The 24,709-nt window shown below is 38.4% G+C and overlaps 1 protein-coding gene across 4 annotated transcripts in view; it reads right to left on the reverse strand.

The window, feature by feature from the left end:
* The window catches only part of LOC113538481 (axin-2), an 85,333-nt gene that overhangs the window by 16,379 nt on the left and 44,245 nt on the right, over nt 1-24,709 (reverse strand). For 2 of the 4 annotated variants that reach the window (XM_026933577.3, XM_053231947.1), the window contains 2 exons: nt 17,628-17,700; nt 1,181-2,100 (listed from right to left, as the gene is read on the reverse strand). In XM_026933577.3, the coding sequence (XP_026789378.1) occupies nt 1,181-2,013 (833 nt within the window). In that variant the 5' untranslated portion in view covers nt 2,014-2,100; nt 17,628-17,700. Of the gene's footprint in view, nt 1-1,180; nt 2,101-3,216; nt 3,535-17,627; nt 17,715-24,709 lie in introns of those variants that run through there. The other 2 variants (XM_053231948.1, XM_026933580.3) reach the window with 2 other exon arrangements.

Below are 24,709 nucleotides of genomic sequence, written 5' to 3' on the forward strand. Positions count from 1 at the left end.
GCAGATCATTGAATCGTCTTGTAGTGCTAAGTCAAAGCAGATGGACTTGTGTTTTAATCGTAAAGATGTTTTGCCACACATTCTCTGATCGCTCTTTTAATTTCATAACCAGGATGGTTTTTTTTTTGTTTTTTTTTTATCTGTCCAGGACAGGCCATAGAATTGTCTTGTAGTGGTAAGTGGAAGCAGATGGATTTGTGTTTTAATCTTAGATGTTTTGCCATCCGTTTTCTGATACAAGTTTAACCTCCTTGACTTCTGATGACTTCTGGTAACTTGGTTTATAGGCTAATATCCTGCTTAAACAAATGAAAGCAACAGGGCTGGATTTGCTGCCTTTGATTTCATACAAACAAAGTCATTAGAAAGGATTTGACCCCTTCCTCTACCTTCATACCATTCGCATCATTTCACCGCATAGTTGCATTTAAAATTACAAAACAGACCACCAGATGGCTGCAGCTATTTTGCAGGTATTAAATTGTCTAGCAGGAACAAGTTATCGAAGATAACGTCATGGTAAAGATGTTTCGCCACTTTCTGTATGATCAGTATCATCTTTTGATGTAGCCACTTTCAGAATGATTCACATATCCTTAGCCTGTCTTCTGCAACTTGCAAGCAGATCAGCTTTGTGTTTATCAGACAGCAATAACTGTGTTATTAATTCATCATATTGTCTCGTATTCGCAAGTCAAACTGATTGACTTGTAGACCTTTAAGTGTTTGTTCTTTCCCTGAGGAACAACTGATAAAGCCCATCAGAGCTCATCACACAGGGTCATGTGTGTACTTATATACTAACCAAAAGCCCTGAAATGCACAAAGTGGATCTTAATATTTATATTTATTCAGCATTAAACAACTATTTTAACAACAGCCACTGAAGTGTCTAGTAGTACGCAGAAGCAGATGGACTTGTCTTAGAATGAAGATGCTTCAAGACTGATAACTTTTAGGATCTGATAAAACCTCTTTGATGATCTGATCTGTGACTCTGCTGACTTTTTTTTTTTTTTAAAAGCAATTCACTAGTGCTTGTTCTTACCACTTACTTTATTGTATATAAGCAATAAACTGTGTCATACAACTCATGCATTCTGTTTCTGTTAGGACTGAGCATTATGGTCATCTAATAAGCATGTTTATTTATTTATTTGTATTTATTTGTTTATTTTACCTGCAGTCTGCGGTGCGCAGGGTCATGGTGGCGCGCAGTGTCTCGGCAGACAGCCCGACCACAGCCGCCAGCGCTTTGGCCTTCAGCTCGCCGCAGCTCCACTCCTTGTCCTCGATGAGCGGCGGCAGGTAGCCGCACACAAGCTCGAGGCTCGCCAGGCCGCCATGCGCGTGGGCGTGGCCGGCGCATGCCGCGTTCTCGCCGCCGGAGCGCACGTAGTCCAGGTAGATGTCCGAGGTGAGAAAAGCGCGGTAGGCGCTCTCCTCCAGGCCGCCCTCGATCTCAGTCTGGGCCTGGTCGAACATGCGCAGCTCGATCCGCTGCTTCTTGACGCTCTCGCGGATGCACGCGCGCGTCGCCGCTCGCAGGTGCTCGGCCACCACGCCGCGACCCTCCACGTAGCGCTTGTAAATGGCTCGCGCCACCCGGCGCGTCTTAGCGTCCTGCAGGTCCATCTGCCGAAAGCCGTTGCACGCGAACCAGAAGTCAAGCGCGTCCTCGCAACGCTCACGCTCCAGGAAAGTCCGGAACAGGTGCGCGCCGTCCTGGTCTGCCAGCAGCGAGCGCAGCGACTTGGTCCACCGCGCGAGCGGCGAGTCTGGCGACGCGCTCCCTTCCGGCTCACCCAGGCCGTCCTCATCCCTCCGCGGCGCGCGCGCCGTTTTCACCGCGTTCTTGATTTTCATATACGCGGACGGATCGCGACGCGACGACGACGACAACGACACCGACAACGACGACGCCTCCTCCTCACCCTCTTCTCCCGGTACCGGTGGACGGGGCGCGTCTTCCCGGAAGCTGGTGGTCACGGGCTCAATGAGCGCGCGACTCATGGCTCCGTTTCCTCTCCTCCGCGCGCCTCTAAGTGCACCTCGGATCACTTCTCAGGGGCGAACGGAGCCGAGGAGCGTGGAGGCTCTCTGCAACACAAACAAATCGAGTTCACTTCAGAAATACTGAAAGAAACACCTCGAAGGCATGAACAGAGTTTTAGCATTTATTCAGTAGCAGATCTGAGCCAGGTAAATGCCAGTGCACACAGAAATGCTTGGCGACAAATAAACTTTGAATCTTCTGACAACCTCAAGGCTGAAAAAGGCTCGAGGGAACCAGTCGATGACCAGTGTGCAAGATGTGTATTGATCATTTCCACAGATCTGGACTCAGCAGAGTGACACAAACCCTCTCTCTAGCTCTCTTTTCATCCAAACACCCACTTTACGTCTCTGTTATGCCATTGCATTTACTATATAGTCATAATGTAGCTGTTTTATAGTCTCGTGCACTGCTCTTGTACACTAGCTGATACAGAATACCCCTAATACCTAAGAAATATGGAGTAGGACACTTTTCGGGACTGATTCAGATTCAGCTGAGTGAAATAGATGCTATAGCACCTCCAAATGTGATTTATACCTCAACACTGAGCAGAAAGATCCAAGAGATCAAAATGTTTTACTGTCAGAAATCTAGAGTGTCTCCTTAACTTTTAGAAAGTGTTGCATGTTTTTGGTTTTGTCTCTGATCTTCATCAGAGACACACAAACGTGTTGCATACATCAGCTTTCCTTAAACGTTAATTCCATATTATTATCGATATATACTAAATTCAACCATGAAATATCGCGATGATACAAAGTATCGGACAGATCAAAAGTCCACGTGCATCTCTTTTGAACTTAAACTTTTTGAGCTTAGATGCTTTGAAACCATGTTTCTTAGAAAGAGTGAAATATTAGTAGCATGGGCAAGGTTGATACTACTCAAGGAGCTCAAATGGTTTTAATACACAACTCCAACCTAAATGTGTTGCTACATAAATCTACAAAACGTCCATGCACTATAGCACTGAGTGAAGTGAACATAATACATAATGCAAGATGAATTTATCCCAAGACGCATAAACAGCCCATAAATCAAACTTGCAATGCAACTCAACAGTTACTATTAAGGTTACAAACCTTCAAACTATATCTAAAGACATGGCATGAGAAGCAGTTGTCATAGCAACAAAAACATGCATTTCATGTTCGTACCATATTTTCATCACGCCGCAAAAAAAAAAAAAAAAAAGTGAAGAAGTTGAGCTCTAAACACAACACAGTCCAGGGTTTCAGCCTTATATTGATGTAATCCAGATTTTAAATCTAATTCGGTATAATCCAGGAAAATGCTCCTCTCGTGTGTTGAATAAGCAGTAAATCCGTGCAGAATAATGGACAGATGCGAGGAAAGTGTGTTCTCATTGAGACAGAGAGAGAAAGAAAGACACTGCGGCTTCGCTCGTGCTCCATTCAGCAACTGGGCTGAAGTAAAGCATGCTGTGGATCCTCCTCTCTCTGAGCAGAGGAGGTATCAGAATATCAAAGGGGAGTACTACACACACACACACGCACACACACACACACACACACACACACACCTCCTCCTACTCTCAACGTCAAAACGAAACAAGGGTTGCCAGGTCTGCATATTTCACACTACCAGACACACAGCATATAAAAAGTTTCCAATCCCCAATGATTAAAAAATGCCTATACTGAGCACGTGTGGATTACAAAAGCTACCAAAGAAGGTTTTACCATTTCTGCCATGCAGTCTGATGTGGCGTGTGCCAGCAAAGATGTCTAGGGTAAGCAAGAATCAAAAAAGATTTATGTGGTTGATAAGAGCATTGAGTATGCAGAGGTTGGTCATACAGCAGTGAACATAAAGTATTAGGGCTTGCATAAAAAAAAAGCACCATTTCATCATAGAAAATGAAGAAATCATAGAAGTCACGTCTTCTTCTCTACATTTTCATAGTGGACTCAAAGACAAAAAAGGGGTTATGTGATTTCAAGTGAATATTTGTATTAGTGTGGACTAGATCTAGGTTTTAATGACACTGAGTTCAAAAGTTGTCTACTGATCATATATTTTAGGTCATGTGGCCTTTTTTGTTGACCATTAATCCATAGATTTTTAAGGTTCACATTACTTTGGCAAAATGCTGTCATTTTGGACAAAATATCTTGGGTTGGTAGGCCCATTGTCTCCATTTCTTCCACAAATGTTTAAGACCACGATCTGCATGTGATAAGACTTTTTGCATTAATCATGTGTGTGTATACATACATATATATATATATATATATAATACACACACACACACACACACACACACACACACACACACACACACACACACATATATATATATATATATATATATATATATATATATATATATATATATATATATGTATATATATGTCTGTATACCCACTTACACAGGTTCTTACATGGTTTGAAATGGTCTAGTCTGGTCTTATCTGTTCTTTAAATATTCTACAATTGTACTGTATTTTCATTTTATTGTCCATCAGCTGGTTGCATAGGTTGCTTAGGATAAGAGTATCTGCCAAAATCTATTAAAAATATGAGCTAATTGTCTGCCCATTGAATATTCACTGTAAAGATACTATCTTGTACATTTCATGGTATCACCAATGATTTGTATTTTGTAATTTTTTTACCTTTCACCTGGAAATTTGGATGCATCTGCATGTAAAACTTAGTTTAAATGAACAACTATAATTTAAGGACCACTGTTCTACCTATTAGGCCACATTTACATTGTTTGTTGGATGTTATGGAAAACAAATATGTACAGTACCCACTTTATACCCCCTTTACTAACAGTGTCCTCAGGATATTTTGTGTAAAATTTTTCCATGGATTAATATCCACTTGGAGTATAGTTTGGAGTTAATTTATTGGTGATTGGTCTGGAAAATCTGGCAACCTGGTCGTCTATATTGAAGCATGAAACTTCTTACAAAGACCGTAAGTCTGTTGATATAGGGTATATATTTATTTGGATCCCATATTCATACTACTGTATGAAACAGATTACCAACAGGTGGCGCTATATTTTGATGTAATATGGTACTAAAGGAAATAATGGCATCCATGATGTGAATAATAATTCATACTGTATAATATAATATAATATAATATAATATAATATAATGAATACATGAATGCAAAATATTATAAAGTAAATTGTAAAATATATTTAATAATAGTTCATTTTAATAATAATATTAACCATGATTTTATTTATTTTTTAAATATAAATATGCTAATAAAACTCTACCTGGCAGCATTTTTTGTCTAATATCTTCATGTCTAGTTTTTTTTTTTTTTTCGTTACACTTAATGAACCTCAAGAAGACTAATAAAGTATCCAGATATTAAATGTACATTCCTGTTTTTCTTTCACCACCTCTCTGGTTTTGAAGTGTTTAACAGTAACTGACATGCTCCAGGCTATTTTAAAACAAGCTTTGGTATGAGGCTTTAACTAAGAGCACTTCAAAGCGTGTCACACCTCCCACCCAGGTCCCGGAACAAACGTGTCTTATAATTTCACACTTTTATTAGCCAATACTGGCCATAAAATGATAACATGGAAGTGGATCACCCTATAACACTTAACGCCTGGTTTGCTAAGGTGTTAGATGGTGGCACATAATGTGGGTGGCAGGATTTTTTAAAGCTAGATAGTGTTTTATAGGATTATCAAAGACCTGCAATAGAGATTGTTTAGCTGCCTGAGGATCTTAGCTGGTACCAGTAAAATCAGAAGGATTGACTTGCAAATTCATAGCAATTTGAATACTGAATTTTGTATGAAAACTTACGAAAACCACGGTTAGGGTTAAGGATGGGGCTAACATTCATAACCCTGTCTTACAACCATAAAATTGCACGAAATTCAATCACATCACCTTGTTTGAATTCTTTTGAATTTCTAGCAAGATCCTGTTCCATGACTGGAACACCGAATATAGTGCAGTGCATTATTTCAAATGGAAATTTGTGACCTAAAAGTAAAAAAAAAAAAAAAAAAAAAAAAAAACAATGTTAAAATCAATCTAGCTGAATTGAACTAGTTGCTACCTTCATTCGTACACATGTAACCCAATGGAGGACAGCAGAACATGAGGTTAAATTTTAAAATGCTAGTCGAAAAAGAAGCAAAGAAGCAAGGTTGTAATCCAGACAACTTCCCCCAATATCACTGCAGAGAGAGAGAGAGAGAGAGAGAGAGAGAGATTCTACCCCATGCTACTTCAAAGCGTATATTGTTCCTTTGATGTTCATCACAAACTCTAAAGACCAAGATACATTTAAATACGTGAGTTTGCACATAGATAGCATGATAGCCAAGCTATAGCTTGACTTTAGCCTTAAAATTGTTAAAATGATACATAAATTCACTTGAATTAGGCAAGCGATCATTTCTGCCATTGTATATCATGGTGATGACCTCTATGAAAACTCAAAATCTGCAGGCCTACTTACTTTAATTCTAATTGTAAATGTTATTTCTATAGTACTCAACACTTCACCAATTGTAAAGCATTTAGATTTTCTCATTAAAAGTCCCAAAATTACACTATAGAATGTAGGGTATAAAGGAATGGCTTCTACACCCTAGGTAGTCCACTAAATCTTAACCCACACACCAGTGTCTGTCTCAGTTCAGTGAGTCGGCTATGAGGAAAATGTGTTCCTAACCCATGCACGTGCACCTGTTGGCCATTTCATGGCCATGGTGCGAAGGAGAGGGCATTGCAGTGCAGCCCTTTTTTTCTGATGTTGACCTCTCCCTGACCCCTTTATAGTGTCCTCGGCCATTTTCACAGGGGAACCCCAAATGTTTGAAAAGCCCGGGACAGGAGGTGAGAGAAGCCACTGAGGAGTGGCTGTAAAACGAGGTTACCGAGAGGCTAATTTGAGTCTTGTGCAGTAGAACAAATAAAATGTTACTGATGTCGTTCCAGAAGGCAATTAAAGAAATCGTTCACCAACATTTTCTTTCCCCAAGTGTATGTGAGTGGTGTAGGCAAATTATATTGCTAGACTTGGTCTCCAAACAAAAATATTATCCAACATTATCCATACTGATTTATTATGGTGAACCACTGTTTGGCTAAATACACTTTTATTTATGTTAAAACCCAGGACACATTGCTAGAAATTGTCTCATTCTGTTAGCTGATAAGTAAGGAATAAAACACAGGGTGTGCTGTTGTAGGAAAACAATAAATGATTAAGGATTATTTTCCAATAAAAACACATCATGCTTCTTACCTGTTTTTATAGTTACATTTACAAGTTAATTCCAGTTATCACTTATGTTATAACAGCTATAAACAATCTTTCCCTCACCAGCCTCTCATTTCTCTCTCTTTCTTGATGTAAATAAGACAAAAAAGATGCAGCTTGTCTTATGACTGAGAAACTGCAAAATACAAAGTTCCTCTGAAGACCTTCCTGTGTCTGAAAACCTAGTTACAGCTTTACCTCTGACTGTTGCAAAGCATTTACAGAACTATACTACAAAAAACTATACTAACAATCTCACAAACATTTAAAAAAAAAAAATATGTGCATGTAGAACGTCCGCCATACTGTAGAAACAAACTAGAGCAAGTGGATTATTATAAATATTGTATCTGGAAGTACAGTCAGAGCTGCTGGTGTAGAAAATACAATCAGAATCTCCTGACCAATCAGAATAGAGAACTCACAGCACTGTGGTATAGGTTTGCTTATTTCACACGTTAATTTAATTGCAAGAAGCAAAACAATCTGCCAATAAAACAAAACTATTTCCAGCTAGAAATTAGAAATTAGGTTTAATATCTATACTTACATTTTGTTTTACCGTAATCTCATAGTAACAAATAACTTTAATAAGACAAATATGACTATATTCTGGATATTTTCATTTGCTAAAATAGAATTTTTTTTGCAGTGTGTTTTTTTTGCAGCCTCCAAAAATCTTTCCACTCCACTATCTGAGTGACATGCAGCAGGGTTAGCAATATGATGACATGATCTCAATATCACAATACATACACAAGTACCCCATACTGACCAACTGTACAGCACTATCGTTCTTCTACTAACAAGATTAGAATGATATATAGCGAGTATTATACAGTATATAATATACATATAATATAGTCCTATAATACATTTGAGTTGATTTCAGTTCATTCGAGTTCAGATTTTGAGTCATTCGAGCCTTTTTATGTTGTTCCTTTTGCCTTTATAGTTTGTTGTGGGTCATTTTTGTTAGACAAGGCTTAAATGTTCAGATGCCAGACAAAACAATAAACAAGATGGAAGAAAAAAAAAACTCACAATATCATCTTTCTAATGTTTGAAAAGATACTTGAGTCAAAGAATATTTGTTACTTTCACCCTCATGCATTGTGCTTCCACCTTTCATGTTAAAACTGAGGAGTGCAAAGCCATTGTGTCTGCACGTGCCGCCATCTTGCCATCTTTAAAAAATTCTATTGTATACATACAGTATTTTTATTTTATTTTATTTTTGCACAACAAGCACCACTGAGGTTGTCGCAGTAGAATTTTGTTGTACTGTGTACAATGACAATAAAGAAATTCTATTCTATTCTATTCTACCTTTCACATTAATGGTAGTTTAGTGATATGAATGCTAAATGCTGAATTACGGACCATAGTGATCATTTTTCGATCAGATCTGCACTGTTTTAATCAAATCATCTTTACACTTTATCACTTGCATTTTCTCAGCTCAAGCTTTTTTTTAACTTTTTTTTTTTCTAAATCCATTTTCATCCAAGAGGGGTGAAACAAACTAAAATTATAAATGAAACTTTACAATTTTTTTTTCAGTAAGGGTCTAAGGTGTTTGACACCAATGTGGGTGATAAGGTGTAACCACATCAAAGAGTGAAATCAGTCCTTAACCAAATGCATAGCACAATTATCTAATGATCTCTTCTGGAAAGGTGTGAAGGCCATTTTATTTTCAATTTGTGAAATTGAAGGATGTCCCCAAGGTCTCATGTCATTTTCACATACTTTTTTCTTTGCCACTGGTTGCTTCTGGAAGTGAGGACATTCTTCTCAATGGTAGCACACCAGCATAAGAAACAGGAGAATAAACAAGCCTTGCCCTCTGTGGTGATTTAAATACGATGTTAGCAGAAGTACAGGAAGAAATAGCAGCGAGTTCAAAGGCATGCGAGATTGCAGCTCGGACAGGAGCATGAAAGCTAATAAAATTAAGTAGGCCTGCGTCTGGGGGAAGGACGAGCATCCTGCTTTGAACAGAGCCTGTGATCAGTCGCCTCCCTCAATTAGTGCATTGTCCACTTGTACTTTCAGCCTGGGGGTTAAACTGCTGGTGCAGGGCTTTGAAGTGCTTATCCCTTCATCTGCAGTCAGATGGAGGAAAATCTGCAGGGCAACAATGCAAAAAAAAAAAAAAAAAAACACAGCTCTTCGGCCAGAAAAGAGCAAAACCATACAGAGAAACAGAAAGGAAGAGCAGGACATGAAGACAATTGGAGATAAAGAGTGTGAGACAATTCATTTTAAGGCTATACCACTGGTATGGTATGGTATTAGTGTCTTATAGACACTTCTAGAAATTGAAAAAAAGACTCAAAGTTGTTTCAGAATAAAAATAGAAAAACAAAGCAGCCATATTCATAGGGATCCCATTTCCAGCCCAGACAGAGTGGTAACAATAAGAAATGGGAGAGTGTAAACGAGAGACAGATGAAAATAAGAACGTGAGAGAGTGAAAGATGAAAGAAACCAAGCAAAAGAAGGCAGAACTGAGCTCAGTTGTCAGCAGAATCAGATGGCTTTGGAGCCAGCAGCAGGCAAATATACAATTAAAGTGTGGCGTTAAGACTGGCTTTGAAGTTGGACATGCTTCCTAACGCTCTTACAGTCGCAGAAAGAAGCCATTCATCCTGCTGTTCCAGCCCGTTAACGGGATAGACTTAAAAGGGCCAATTTGAAGAAAATAAGCAGAGTAAACTTTAATTCCGACACCAGATCCGTAGTGGGCGAGTATCATCATAACCGTTAAAGACAAACCTGATTTTCTGTTCAAAGTTACTGATGCATGTGTGTGTGTGTGTGTGTGTGTGTGTGTGTTTTGGGGGGGGTTATTAGTCTGCACCCGTGTGTGCGAGACAGCTTTTCAGATTAATTACGACTCTGCTCTTCGTTTTTAATGTTGCTAATCGTGTTTTGTGGTGGCTTAAAAGTTTAATAATGTACAGGAATCGTTTTTGATGTTCAGTGGGGGAGAAGGTGGCACAAGAAAACATGTCTTTAGAAGATTAGTCCCAGCAAGTGATAGCCACAAAGCATTATGGGTTTCAAAATTAGCATAAAAATGTAGAGAATATAACACATGATTGTGTCCAGGCTTATGCCAATATTAAAGTTTATATCACAGTAACATTTTTAATCAAAGGAGTACTGCCATATTGTTTTTTTAATACTTTTTTGAGTTTTGTTGAATTGATCAACCAGCTTTAACAGAATTATGGCACTGCCTTCTTTAAGAAGGACACATCTGATTGCAACAGCTGAATACACCTCAACACAAAGGGGCATTATTATCCCTGGAACTTTAGCACATTTCCAACCTAGGCCAATTTTAAACTGAAAAAAAAATTAAAAAGAAAAAAAGTTGTTTAACACAAAAGATGTCTTCTGAGCCATAAAGATTTTAGTTCATACACTGCAGTTCACAGAAACTTTCAAGCAGAACTCCTACCCACTAGCAGCCTGTTGCACCAGCAAAACATAAGTTAAGTCAGGGTTTAAAGTCTATCCTAAACTATACCTTAAGAGTAGTCAGATTAAAAGTAGCACGGTGTAGAATTTCAGTTGCACCACAGACATTTAAGGTATGTCTTAACTAGTAGTCTGTAATTTGATCGTAGATCAAAACTTGCACAGACTGACATATTTCACTGTCACCAGCCAATCAGAAACATAATCCGACATAAACAGGAAATACTACATTCATGATTAAAATGTGTCCTTCAAACTTAATCTGCATTTCAATACTGAATTTGAAGAACAGTATAATATTACAAAAAATGGTAGCATATACTACCTTGCCAATATTTTAATTTTATGATATTTTGCACTACTCGATATACTGGCTGATATACAAATAGCCTAGTTGTGGCCACAATCTGGATGTCCGTAACTACTGACATGAAGAAATCCTCCTAACAACATACGAAGAACGTTTCACCTACAAGGGCATCAGTGTAAGTTTTAAGTAAAGTAACCTAGCTTATGTTGAAACAATGTCACTTGGTGCAATGATAATTTTTAAGTCATAGTAGCTATTTAAGATGGCATAGACATAGTGACTATTTAAGATCATATTTTCAGGTGGGTGCAACAGGCTGAAGTTCTTTTGTTCTGAGACCACCCCTGTCTGTAATTGGTGTAAATATTACACAGGAAATATGCCACCTCCTTTTCCATGTCATAATTTTTTTTCACTTTGCAAAATAATTGAACAATCCAACCAACATTGGTGCCTTGCTGCCGACACAGCTGTTTTTTTTTTTTCTTTAATAATTTGTTCAGTTTGACAGGGTTGCCTGAACATCATTGTTCTGAATATCACAACATATTGTGTAAGTAAGAAATACATGTTATTATGTGCTGTTATAGGAAAATAATCAAGAGCAGAGTGGTGATGCAACCCTGTGTGAAACAGATTTACTGTTACCATCCTGAAGTGACAACTTTCTGATAACAACACTTCCTGAAGTGTTTTATTCCTGTTATACTGGTCTTTTTTTGTTGTTGTTGCCAAAAATAGCAATTTGTATTTATTAAAGAATGACACTGTTTGTTTTTATCCATTTAGAGTTACATGTAACATTGTGGAAAGTCCACAAAAGAAGTTAGTTCCTGTTATCATTTATGTTATAGCAGCTATAAACAGCCTTCCCTCATCGGCCTCTCCTTTTTCTCTTGATTGAAGTTAACAAGTCAGAAAATACAGCGTGTTACACAGAAACTGGAAAGCACAAAGCCTTCTGTCCTGAAGACTTTCCGATGTCAGAAAACTTCTGACTTACAAAGCACTGTCACTGGAGACTCCTTACAAAAACACTAAATAAATATCTCACAGAAAATTAACCATTTTAAAAATGGTTTTAAAATCTACATCTATATGACTTAGCTGTTAATATAGAAACAATAACATATTAGAACGTTTATTAATTTAAACCTTGCAACTGGAATTGCTGCTGTAGAAAATTAATTAATATCTGCTGCATATTCTGCTGTGTATATATTCACCATTTACCATATAGTTACACCTACATACAGAAGTCTAACTGATTATTTTAAAAATACCTCTCAGATCTTGAAGCTGTCAACTGATTTCAGCTGGAAGAAAAAAAGCACGACATCAGAGAGAGAGAAAGAGTGAATGAGTCTTTTTTTTTTCTTCTTCCTTTGACCTCGTTCTGACCAGTTTGAAATCTCTCTCTCTCCAGAGATTATCCTCCTCTTTGGAGAGCAAAAGAGAGTGGGAGATAGAGAGAACTGCTTTGAGATTAGACGAGACGTATCGTGAGATAGAAGCTCATGTCAGCCTTTTTTGCAGCTGTGGAGAGGCACCATGTATCTAAACACTTCAGAGAGCAAGGTGGAGCGGAGAGAGAGACAACAAAGCCAGGCGCCAGGTTCTGAGCAAGCCTCCAAGAAGCTAGCTTCAAACATATTCCCTCTGAAATCATCAAGTAAAACAGCTCCTGATGTACCAACATGCTAGATGTGTTTTTTTGGTTCTTTAATCTCAATATGAAACTGATGCATCCACTGGGTGGAAGACAACCAGAAAATAAATATTTTAAAAAGGGAAAAAAAAACAACAGAGCACAATCCTTAAGAATTCAGCAACTTGTTAGTAAAGTTCTGAATGGTTGAGGTGATGTCAAGGGGCAGGGGTAGCACCTTGCTTTTCTTATGACTTCAACTGTGTCTACAGATACTTAATTATCCCCTATACGACTTTGTTTTAAATATATATTTGTTTTAACTATGAACAAACATACTCAAGTAAAAGGTCTCACATGATGGGGTACATTTGCCGACCAAATGAAGTATGGAGCAAAGGGCACTAACCTGTCCCATCATGCCCCAATGATTAGAAGTGGAGGGGCTTGTGGCAGATAATGGACAGTTTGTCTGCAGTTCTGCTTCTCTACCCATTTCAAAACTATAACTGTTATTGAAATGTATGTAAAAAATGCCAGGGGTTGCCAGAAATGTGCTCACCCTCTCATCAGGGGATCATAAGTGAGACGATGCCAGCCATCTGTGGGAAAATTAAGGCAAAATTGGCTACGCATACATATGGGTGGGAGGGATGACATTACTCTCTGACCTGTCAATCAGAGCAACATTAACCAATTGCAGATGTCTGTGAGCTCATATGTACAGACATGTAAGTTAAAAGTTTAATGCTCTCCTCCAAGTGTGTTCAGCTGATGTAACATGATTTGATGTCTGGCTTCATATATTGGCGGAATCATATCCTAGCCTTAGATATCGTGCAATAGGAGAGGACTTGCTATTGAGCGGAAACTGGTGATGACTAAAATTGGATACTTTTTTTAAAAAAATAATAAAAAAATTGACATAAGCATAAATATACACATAGCATGACAAGTTAGATAGCTCACAGTTAGTATTTTTGCATAAAAAGGATCTCATGTACATTTAATAATTTATGTCATGGAAGGTGAATCAAATGAAATTAGTCTCATCCTGCTACATTCTTTAAAGAGATTAAAAAAGATCAAAGATCACTGAAAAAGGATCAAGCAGAATGGCTTTGTCTGTTATTGCTTTGAAATGAATTTATTACGTGATGGTAAAGGTGTGGGGGTGTCGTATATTAAAGAATTAGCATTAGAGTGTTTATCTGTTAACACCTGAAGTGATGAGTTTATACAGAGGGTGTGAAGTGTTTGTGGTGTGCGTGTGAGAGGGGGAAGAGAGAATAAATGAGATAGGCAGAGAACAATGAGAGAGAGAGAGAGATGTCAGAGAAGGAGCAGCCTCATTAGAACTGAAACAAATTCCCCATCAGGACACTAACCACATAAATACTCTAAATGCTTGAGCTATTCTACTGTTTTTAATTGTTGCTGGTATATTGTACACTGGTACATTGTGAACCACAAGTGCCAAAGTCATTTAAAGCCAAAAAAGACTGCAAAAAACGAGTCACTGATATTTCTAAAACTTCTTTCTAAAGCTTATTAAATGTCCATTATCATCCTGAGACATAAAGAGGGAAAATATAAGCTAAAATGGGCTTTAGCGTTCATATTTAGCAGCAGAGTAGCCTATAGCCAGCTAGCAAGGATAGAATACTGGATTTATAGTTGTTCTATGAATCCTCGTACTCTCATTTACATTACCAAAATTTCTCAAAAGTCTTAATATGCACTAACTGCATAGAAAATGATGCAAATATTATGTTATATTAAGTGTCAGGAGTGGACATTAACCATCCACAATTCCCTGCAGCTTAAGAGGTTAGCAAGCTAATCTTATGGTTAGCAATGCTAATTTTGTGTGCTCAGTGGAATGTGTTTATATAATACTGCATGAAAAATGGTTGATAAATGAGTACATCTTGTTGCTTTAAATTGAGTTAACATATCCTATCCTTGCAAATTAAGCAATTACATTTTTTCCCTTGCTATAGTGCTACGTTGTAGGTTAGCTAGCTTTCTGCTTGTTACTAGCTAAGGCTTGACACTGGGTTGGTACCCTAAAGTATGTCTTTACTTCAGACTTCTGATGTTACATTTAAATTGTTTCTAGCCCTAGAACCAAAAATGTAACTATAGAGGAGAGACTGTGGAAGCTCTTTTGTGGGACCTGCAGTATTTTGGCCTTGTTTTTGAGAAACTGAACAGCTTAGTGGTTAAGCTAAAAAAGATAGTGTCCCGTCAGTATTTTTGAACAAGATGGCCGCATGTACCAGGATCTTAGAATTTTCTATCTGTTCAAAGACCTTATAATACTAAGGTCACAATGTGTGCTAGAGTTCCTAAACACAAAAGAGTAAGCAGAGCAGGAAGACTGTCAATGAAATAACGTCTCCTGACTGGAATTTTAATTGGAGAAGTAAAAAAGGAGTCCCATGATTCCGACGAGGACCAGTGCTTTACTTTCTCTCCTCCGCCTCCTTTTCTCGCCTAAAGCTGGAGATATGCTCCACTTGTCTCACTCTCTACTCTCTTGTCTCACTCACCTCCTCCTTTCTCTTCTTCTGTCCCTCTTCCTGTCCGAGCTGGAGGGGGTCATTAGATTACTGTAATTACCGTGATAAGGAGCATCGGTCAAAGAGAAAGAGGAGGAAGTCGGGCCGCTCAGCTGTGTGTGTTTGTGTGTGAGTGCGAGCATGAGGACTATTTGTTTTTCCTCATGAAAGAGAAGGATGGAGATCAAAAACCTCATCACCAGCTGTTCTGTTCATGCTCCAGCAATCTGGCAACTGTGTGTTACAGTAGGCATTCAGGCTACTGCTCCAGAACCGTGATGGACACATACACTTGAACAATCCTCAAATGCCTCATTTACTGAATAAAAGGAAAGTGCTGTGTATTGTGCTCTTAGGAGTTTACATAATATTTGATAAAACATATTGTCTAAAACTTTTCCGCCTGCTTCTAAAACTGCCCTGATTCTAAACCTTTCCTGCAGTTGAAATGGTCCTGTTTCTAGAATGATCCCACTCTTAGAACTCTCCTGATTCTAGACTTGCTCTACTTCTAGACCCACTCTGCCTCTAGAGCTGTTCTGATTCTAGAGCTCTCCTGCTATTAGAACCACCTTGCTTCTAAAAGTATCCTGCTTCTAAAACTCTCCTGCAGCTGAAATGGTCCTGTTTCTAGAATTACCCATTTCCTAGAACTCTCCTGCTTCTATAAGTACCCTTCTTCTCAAACACTCTTGCTGCTCAAAGTACTAGCCTGCCAAGAACTTTCCCACTCCATGAAATATTTTGCTTCTAAATATAACTCTTTCTAGAACTGTTCTGCTTCAAAGTCATCTTGTTTCTAAAACTGTCCTGCTTCTAGAGTCCCCCTCTCCTAAACCCTGCCTCTAGAACTGTGCAGCTTCTAGAACCACCCTGCTTGTAGAAGAATCCTGCTTCTGCGCCCCCACTTCTAGAACCTCTCTGCCTCTAGAACTTTCCCTCTTCTAGGACACTCCTGCTCTTATAATTCTTTTGTTTCTGCCCTTGTCTAGAATTTTCCTGCTTCTACAAGTGCCTTGCTTCTAAAAGCATTGGTTCTATAACTGTCCTGCTTCAGGAAATTCCTCCATGTCCTTCTTCTAGAACTGCCCTGCTAGTTACTAGAAATGTCCTGCTCCTAGAATACTTTTGCTCCTAAGCCTGCCCTATTTGTAGAATTTGTCCTCTAGAGTCAATTGCACCTAAAATCATCTTGGTTCAAGAACTAGCATTACCTAGAGGTAACCCACTTCTTGAACTCCTCTGCTTCCCAAAATTTAGAACTGTTTTGATTCTAGAATTCTCCTGCTTCTAGATGCCCCTGATTCTAGAACATTCCTGCTTCTAGAACCATCCTGGTTCTAAAGCACTCTTACCACTCCTAGCACAGTCCTGTTTAGAACTTTCACACTTCTAGAACTATCCTGATACTACAATTCATTTACTTCTAAATCTGCCATCCTTCTAGAACTGTTTTACTTCTAGATGTGCCCTGATTCTAGGACTTTCTTTATTCTTGAATTCTCCAATTTCTAAAAGTCAACTCATTCTAGAACTGTCCTGCTTCTACAAAAGTCAGGATTCTAGAGCAGTCCTGCTCCAATATATTACTATAGCAATTTAACTCATGTTATACTGTCATAGTTGACTATAATGATATTTTTCCATTGTTCTTATTGTTTTTTACGCTCCTGGGTTCTCCACGTTCTTCTCGAGTTTTGACTCCTGTGATGTTTTCAGCTTCTGATTATGGATATACCTTCAGTGATCCCAACTGCCTGTTCTCTGAGCCTTGCGATGCTTTTTTTTTTTTTCTCAGTAAGCATCTGAATGCAGTGCCACTTCTGCAGACTTTCACTTCAGGCACTACATCTCACTCAAATTTCCAGACATGTTGGCAAGCTTCCGAAAAAAAAAAGCAAAATAAAATGATAAACAAAAATGGGTTCCAGTGATATATGCTAAGAAGCGGCACAACACTCTAACTATCCAGAAACAGGTCCTGTCTGTTCACAATTAAAACAGGACATGTGATTTATATTCATGGGCACTGGCACAAATAAACTCATGAAAAGGTTATGAGCAATGATTAGCATATTTCTCCTGCGAAGTCTTTATCCATATTCATTATTAGAATGACTCATCTACCAAAACAAACCACCCTCATTCTTAAAAAGGCACACTCATTCTGAAAGCAGCAGGGGAAACACAGAGAGCACCAGAAAGCCAGGTCCATACAGCAATCTCCCATGATGCCATGCTGAGTGTACAATAAGAGGCTGTGCTTGCACTCACCCTTTCCAGCAGACACTACTTTTTTCCTGTCCATCTTCTGCTCAGTGCTTCTGGGCTTCTTAAGACGCACCACCTACAGAGATCAGAAACACTTCAGTATACTAAGGAATGTACTCATCCTTACCCTTAGTCTAGTCAATCAGCCTATGTGTGTCTGGTGCCTCTTTAGTTTTGCACTCAAGCTATGAGGCTACTGTACACTGTATGCCCAAACATACATGGAAACCTGACCATAACACCGATATGTGGGTCTTCCCCAAACTCTTGCTACAAAGTTGGATACACACAGTTGTATAGGATGTCTGCGTATGGTGTAGCATTAAGGTTTTCTTTCACTGGATCTAAGAGGCCCAAACCTGTTCCAGCATGGCAGTGCCCCTGTGCACAATCTGAGGTCCATGAAGACATGGTTTGCCAAGGTTGGTGTGGAAGAACTTGAGTGTCCTGCACAGAGCCCTGACCTCAACCCCACTGAACAAATTTGGGATAAACTAGAACACCAACTTTGCACCAGACCTTCTCCACTGATATCAGTGCCCAACCTCTTGTGCTCCTGTGGCTGAATAAGCACAAATCCCCACAGCCACATTCCAAAATCTAGTGGAAAGCCTTCCCCCAGAAGCAGCAACAGAGGAACAACTCAATCTTAATGCCCATGGTTGTGGAATGGGATGTTAATACTCAGGTGTCCACAAACTTAAAAATATAGTGTAGCTAAAAACGTAAAAAAAAATGTTTGCTGTTCTTCAGTAATATCATGCATTTAAACTATGTACTTGACCATAACTTTTTTTTTTGCAGCCATCTTTTACTGGAATCTTGTTTTCATCCTCTTGGCTTTGGTTGAAGGTGAAAATGTACTGGGAAGCCGGAAATTATGTGATAAAATTTCACTTTGGCCAATAATGACTGTCCCAGCTGGTGCTGTGTGTCAGTAGTATTTTAAGGTTTTACCTCCCATTCATTTTAACCTACTTAGAACCTTGGAACCTGGGCAGCAAAGCCTAGATGAAAATATGCATTTGTTAAGGGAGAACATGGCTCCAGTTGTGCAAGATGGCTGTAGTATTGTTACGTTTAAGTGCACAGTTCAAATTTGTTAGTTGTTAGTTATTTTAGTCTTATTTTTCCACTTGAAAAAGCAAACTCTGCACACCAAGCATGTCTAGGCTGATCTACTACTATATCTGCTACTGGCTTAAATATTAAAGATAACATTTGGGAATGGCCTAAATGGTCGACATTTATGTGTATAGTCCCCTGCATAAGTATTCACCTCCCTTGAACTATTGCACATTTTTTCATGTCACCTGGAACTGAAATGGACTTCTTGTCATATCCTATATCTTTGATATCTATTATTAAAAATGGAAAGCATGTGTCACAACTGTGACTAGGGGAGGCCAACCATCAAAAATAAGTGACTGGGTAAGAAGGACATCACCAAGTTCAAAGGGATGAGCACTTAAGCAAGACGCTCTATTCATTTGGCAGGTAATATTATTCAAGGTGAAATGCAAGTCAATTAGCCAACAGCGTTCATTGTGATATGTATATTTTTATTTTTTAGGTACAATTTTGCTGTAAAGACAGTCCCCTCTTTTCCCATTCCTTGGTGTGTGATGTGTGGGACAGGTTAGTGTCTATTGTGCCACAGTATTTGTTCAGTAAATATAGGTCATCCTCTGGCACAATAGTTACATGAAGTAAACAATGTGCCTCATCTAATTATGAAAAAGAAAAAGTTCTTATTTGTCACTTGATGAGTGAAGATGTATCACTTTGGGAGTGCCTCTTTTGTATGATAAAAAACCAACTAAGCTGTACGGTAATAATAAGTGTACTAGGTGTGTAAGATTTGTGCATAACCAAGTCACCAACTGCAACTAAAAAGTGACAGCCTATGGTATAATCTCAGATTTCCTGGGAAGAGAGCAGGATGGTGTTTGCCAGAACTTGCCAGCACAAACATTCACCTTAAACAAAAAAAGGATCTACTCTGTCAAAGACATTCCAGAGGCAGTAGTTGATCCTCCTCGCTTTCATGGCACCTTTTCACCCCACAGCACAGGAAATGCCATTCAACCTGTTCTTCCAAACCAGTCCTCCCCCTATTCATTACAGATCTGGTTTTGTGAAGGGCCATGTAAGATTACTGATGATGGCGGCTGTTTCTGGCTCCCAGCTCTTCCTGGCACACTCCCATTTGGAAAGCCACCCTGTACCCCTCATCACCCACCCCCCTCTCTATCCCAATCTGCACCAATGGAACACACTCAATGGCTCATTGATTTTTCCCAAATTTCGCCTTCTTTTGATTCCCACAGCTTTCTCGTGGAGTCTCACTCAGGTGAAATGTAATCGGCACCTGTGATTGCGGCTCACTCTTTCATTCCAACACTAAAGTGTGGGAGGAGCGGATGGGCCAATGGTGATGTAACGCCCATTCAGCCCCTGGTGAGCCGTCTGGGATGACATCATCAAGCTCAAGACCAGGTTATGAGGTTATTTAAAGAATAAGATTTAACCAGGGTCAAAGGCTTTAACATTAGATAGGAAACTAATGAAAAGATTCTGATGTGGAAAGTGATCAGGGAAGCTAAACAAAGATATGTTTATACTTACATAGGGATAAAGGATACAGCTATAGCACAGTTAGAAGTGTAATAATAAGTCTTTCCATATAACATCTTATTGTTTTAAATACTGTATACATTGCATTACATGTACTATATGTAATGAATGTCCTTTCAGTCGACTCTGTAAAATATAAATGTGTTTTTTTGTGCTAAACTAACAAAAGGAGCTTGGTTTGGTTTTTTAAAATGAAGCCACACTACAAAATGACATCTTTGATATGCAAGTGTGTAACTTGCAAATGACACAGCTTGTGTACAAAGTGTTAAACCAGCCTTATACCGCAGCATTGTTGAGTTCTTGGATCTGATTGGCTATAAGTTGTTGATTACTTTTCCATAACTAGTAGTGCTGGCTGGACAGGAAATCACAGACTTGTTTATATTAATGGGCTCATTCTTACTTTATTGTTTCTATAATAACAACTCATTAATTTTTTTAATTGCTCTGGTGAAGCTTTGTAGGTGCTTTGAGGTAAAGCTGTCCCTTTAGGTTTTCTATGCGGAAAGTCTTCAGGAGAGAGAATTTGTGCTTTGTGGTTTCTCAGTAATGTGACAAAATGCAATTTTTCTTCTTATTATCTTAAAGAGAGAAAAAAAACAAGCGAGGAAACAACTGTTTGTAGCTAATCTAACTTGTTTCACAGACAACTGTAAATGTAACTATAAATGGATAAGAAGTACAAAATGTTGTTCTTTAATAAATGAGAAAGTCTAATTGTTACCAAAAATTGTTGTAGTATAAGAGGAATAAAACACTTTGGGGCAAGTATGTTGATCCTTTAAATATGATTAAACGTTTCAAAGATTCTGACTGTGAAAATAATCTAATCTAATAATCTAATTTAATCTAATCTAATCAAAAGTTTACTTGTTGAGTAGTTTTTCAATTTATTTTATTATTTTATTATGTGGTTGCATAGAGATTTCATTCTTTGGCCTCAGTCAGTTTAGTCTGTTCTGATGAGGTGTGTACATGAAGGTTTTTTTCCTCATTGAACTGGCAGACTATTAATGGATTATTTGGCTGTATGTAAATATATCTTTTGATTGATATTGATAGATATGGATACTGAGAGTAGCAAAATCAGAAAGTTTTATATTTGTGCTTCATAGTTTACAGTATACTTATGTACACTTTAGAGGTCTGGATTGTCCAGGGGCACTAAAATAAAAAAGAGAATCAATAACTGTGTGCTGGAACGAGAAAGAGATTTCTATTTGTGTAATATAAAGCCAATTACAGTTCTAACCCGACCAGTCTCTTCTCTGTCCATCGGACCGAGATATGAAAAGATGCTGATAAAAGCCTGAACTATGTAACTTTGAAAAGATGATATTTTCAAACAGCTCTGAAAGTTGAAAGCCTTTGCAGGTTGTATTTGATATACGGCTCTTTCAGTTGCGATTTGAAGGAGCCACTCATAGTCGAGCGAAAAGAAATCAGAACCTTAGAAGTCGCAGTCAAAAGCTTCTCCAAGCTTCTCTTTGTCCCGAGAATATTCATCTCGCCTTTCTAAAGAGTGCAAACTGTAAAAAAAAAAAAAAAAAAAAAAAAACTTCTCCTTCAAAGTGTTTCAGAACAAAGCGTTACAATCTTGGTTAGGTAGTTGAAAAACCTCCCGAAGTTTTGGACAAACCCAATAAGAACTTGAACACTCTGATATGCTGTGTGTGTGTTTGTGTGTGTGTTTGTGTGTGTGTGTGTAAACCGAGATCTTGCTGCCCTTGCAGTGTTGCTTTCCAGCAGATCAAGAGATCAAACGTGAGTGAAAAAATATCACTAATCTCACCATCAAACAGTCATTTCACAAAACTTTCAACTCCAGCTTGTCGCTTTCATTTCAAAATGGGCCCACAAATCTGCGACAGCGTTTCTGCTCAAAGCAATCTGACGGGCGAAACCTGCATTCATCGGTGTGTGTGAGAGGCAAATCTGACAAGAAATGTTCACTGATTCATAGCTTGCAGAGTCTTAGTAATGAATTAATGATGCGTGGCCTTTAATGTTAACAAAGAGAATGGAAGACACTTTGAGAACACCAAACCATCAAGCGTATCAGCAAACGCATTTTTTTTTTTCCTCCTGATTGATGGGACTGTTCAAATGGAGCACACCTACTCGTGCTTCACACATTTCTCACAAAAAGTTTACGTTTAAAAATTCAAACTGCTTCATCTTTTTCACTGAGCTACACAGGCCTAGTTTTTCTGCCTGATAAAGCAGAAAGCTTTCTGTATTTACTACAAAAGTGCCTCCTCACATGAAAAAGCACTGACAGCGTATCATCTATACAAAGCACTCATGGCCACGATTTAAGTTTTGCTAACTTTTTGACAGCTGTCAGCTGAGAATAAAAACTGGCACACTGTGTTAATAATATGAGGTCTCTCTAGGAAGACAACTTGTTAAGGTATGACTTGATTATCAAAACTTGTGTGAGGCAACCAAACCTTCATCGATGACTTTAAATGAAGGGGTTTTGAATTATTAGGAATTTTTAAGCAAAAAAAAAAAAAAAAAAAGGAAACCCGGTTCTCCGGCTGACATGATGCTAGGTGAATCGCTTAGATAGTCTGTGCTGTTTGTCTGATATTTATGTACAGTGTAAGTAAAAAGTCTAAGTAAAAGTCTACTTGTCAGTTACTTGTATGTTTGTCAACTTCCCAACTCCAGCACAGTTTGGTGATTATCCCAACATTTCTGACTAAATTCACTTCATGCCTGGCATCAAGGTTTAGAAGGCGTGTTAGAACAGAAAAACCAAAGAATACACAAAACCTTATTGAAATGTCATACATTTTCTGTGGCTGAATTTCAAATATCATTCTACACTTTGCATGAGGGCACCAGGTAGGCGTAGTGTGTGCTCGGTATGAGTTCTACTGGGCTGAATGCAAGTATAATAACCATAGCAGTCTATAGCAGGGGTCAAAAGACAGACAAGCAACAGTGCAACAGCAGGCAAGAATCAAAAACCAGAATGAATGTGGAAACAAAAAACAAGAGCTCAGACGTAATGATGCAAAAAATGCACAATTCAGACTTCATAAAGAACAAAGTCACAAAGACAAATATTCAAGAACTAACAGAAAACAGGTGAACACAATTGGGCAACAAACCAATGACAGGAGAGCAGCAGAGAAAGGATTAGAACAATAACCAACATGACACATGCATGTTCATCATCATGGGAACTGCAATGTGAAAGGTGACACAGTGTAGGAGTGTTTCAAAGTGACCAAAGTCTTCTTTTTATATTAAGATGTTTTGTGATTTAAGACTCTGTAATGTATGATGTCTATAATGAGACCTATTTGATGTAAAAAGTATTGGCTTACTGCCATAGAATGTACTGGAGGCCTAGCTCTAACATGCCACTAGTATGACATCTTGTTGGAATGAATTCTTTGTAGTGTTTTTGCTGAAAATGGCTGACACTAGAGCAGGAATTCATGTTTGGGAATCCATGCCTCAGGACTTGGATCCCTGAGGACCTGCGGGCAACAAAAAAATATTAAAGGAGTTTCTAAGTACATGCAGGAGGTTAAAATATGACACTTCCAGGACAAAGGAAGGTTCATGTTCTTTCAAAGGGGAGTGTTGTGGGTGCTCATGCAGCACTGTGTGACCTGTTTACCATGTTAATTCATTCCTTTAGGCACCATTTTGCACTTGGTCAAACTTTCTGCAAAAGCAGGAGGGATTGGTCAAAATATTTCAGGAGCGAGCGGGAGCTGGCTTTAAAAAAACAGCATATATCTATTCTAGTGCTTAGGAAAGAGTTCTGAACTCCAGACACATAGTGGGAATATCTAAGGATATCTAGGAATCCTAGTTTAATTCTCACTTCTTTTTTAGTATTTTAATACTTGACTAGAACTTGAGTAGTTTTTTTAAAATTTAATTTTACTGTTTTTCTCTACTATTACTATTTTAGCCAAATATGAAAAGTACAGTCTCCAGTATTAGCTGAGTTTAAATGCACACTCTGTTGCTTTGACTTCGCTTTCGATGATGTAATGAAATCCTTTACAGATGTGTCTCTCTCTTTGCATTCTAGGAAATTCTGCCGTTCATTATTCCCCACATCTTCTACCTCGTTCTGACTTCATCAGGAATATAAATCCCTCAACAGAACCAGATATGCTAATGAAGAACATGTCTGAGAAAGTCAAAAAGGGCACTTGAACTCATGGACACAAATCATTATGGGTTTGGGAACACAGACAAGGCAACAACAACAAAAATCCCCACTCAGAATCTTTTTCTTTTCTTTTTTAATTTAAAGTGTCTTCAAAGTGTTTCTTCTGCTCTGGTACTTCTGCTCTGAGAAGTTACACTCCTAATTACCAGAAGTTTTTTTTTTTTTTTTTTTTTTACATATTTCAGTGGCTTAAGCTTAAGATCTTTACAAGTAAAAAAGATACATAAACCTACCTCAT

This window comes from Pangasianodon hypophthalmus, chromosome 2 (assembly GCF_027358585.1).
Source record: "Pangasianodon hypophthalmus isolate fPanHyp1 chromosome 2, fPanHyp1.pri, whole genome shotgun sequence".
NCBI classification, from domain to species: Eukaryota; Metazoa; Chordata; class Actinopteri; order Siluriformes; family Pangasiidae; genus Pangasianodon; species Pangasianodon hypophthalmus.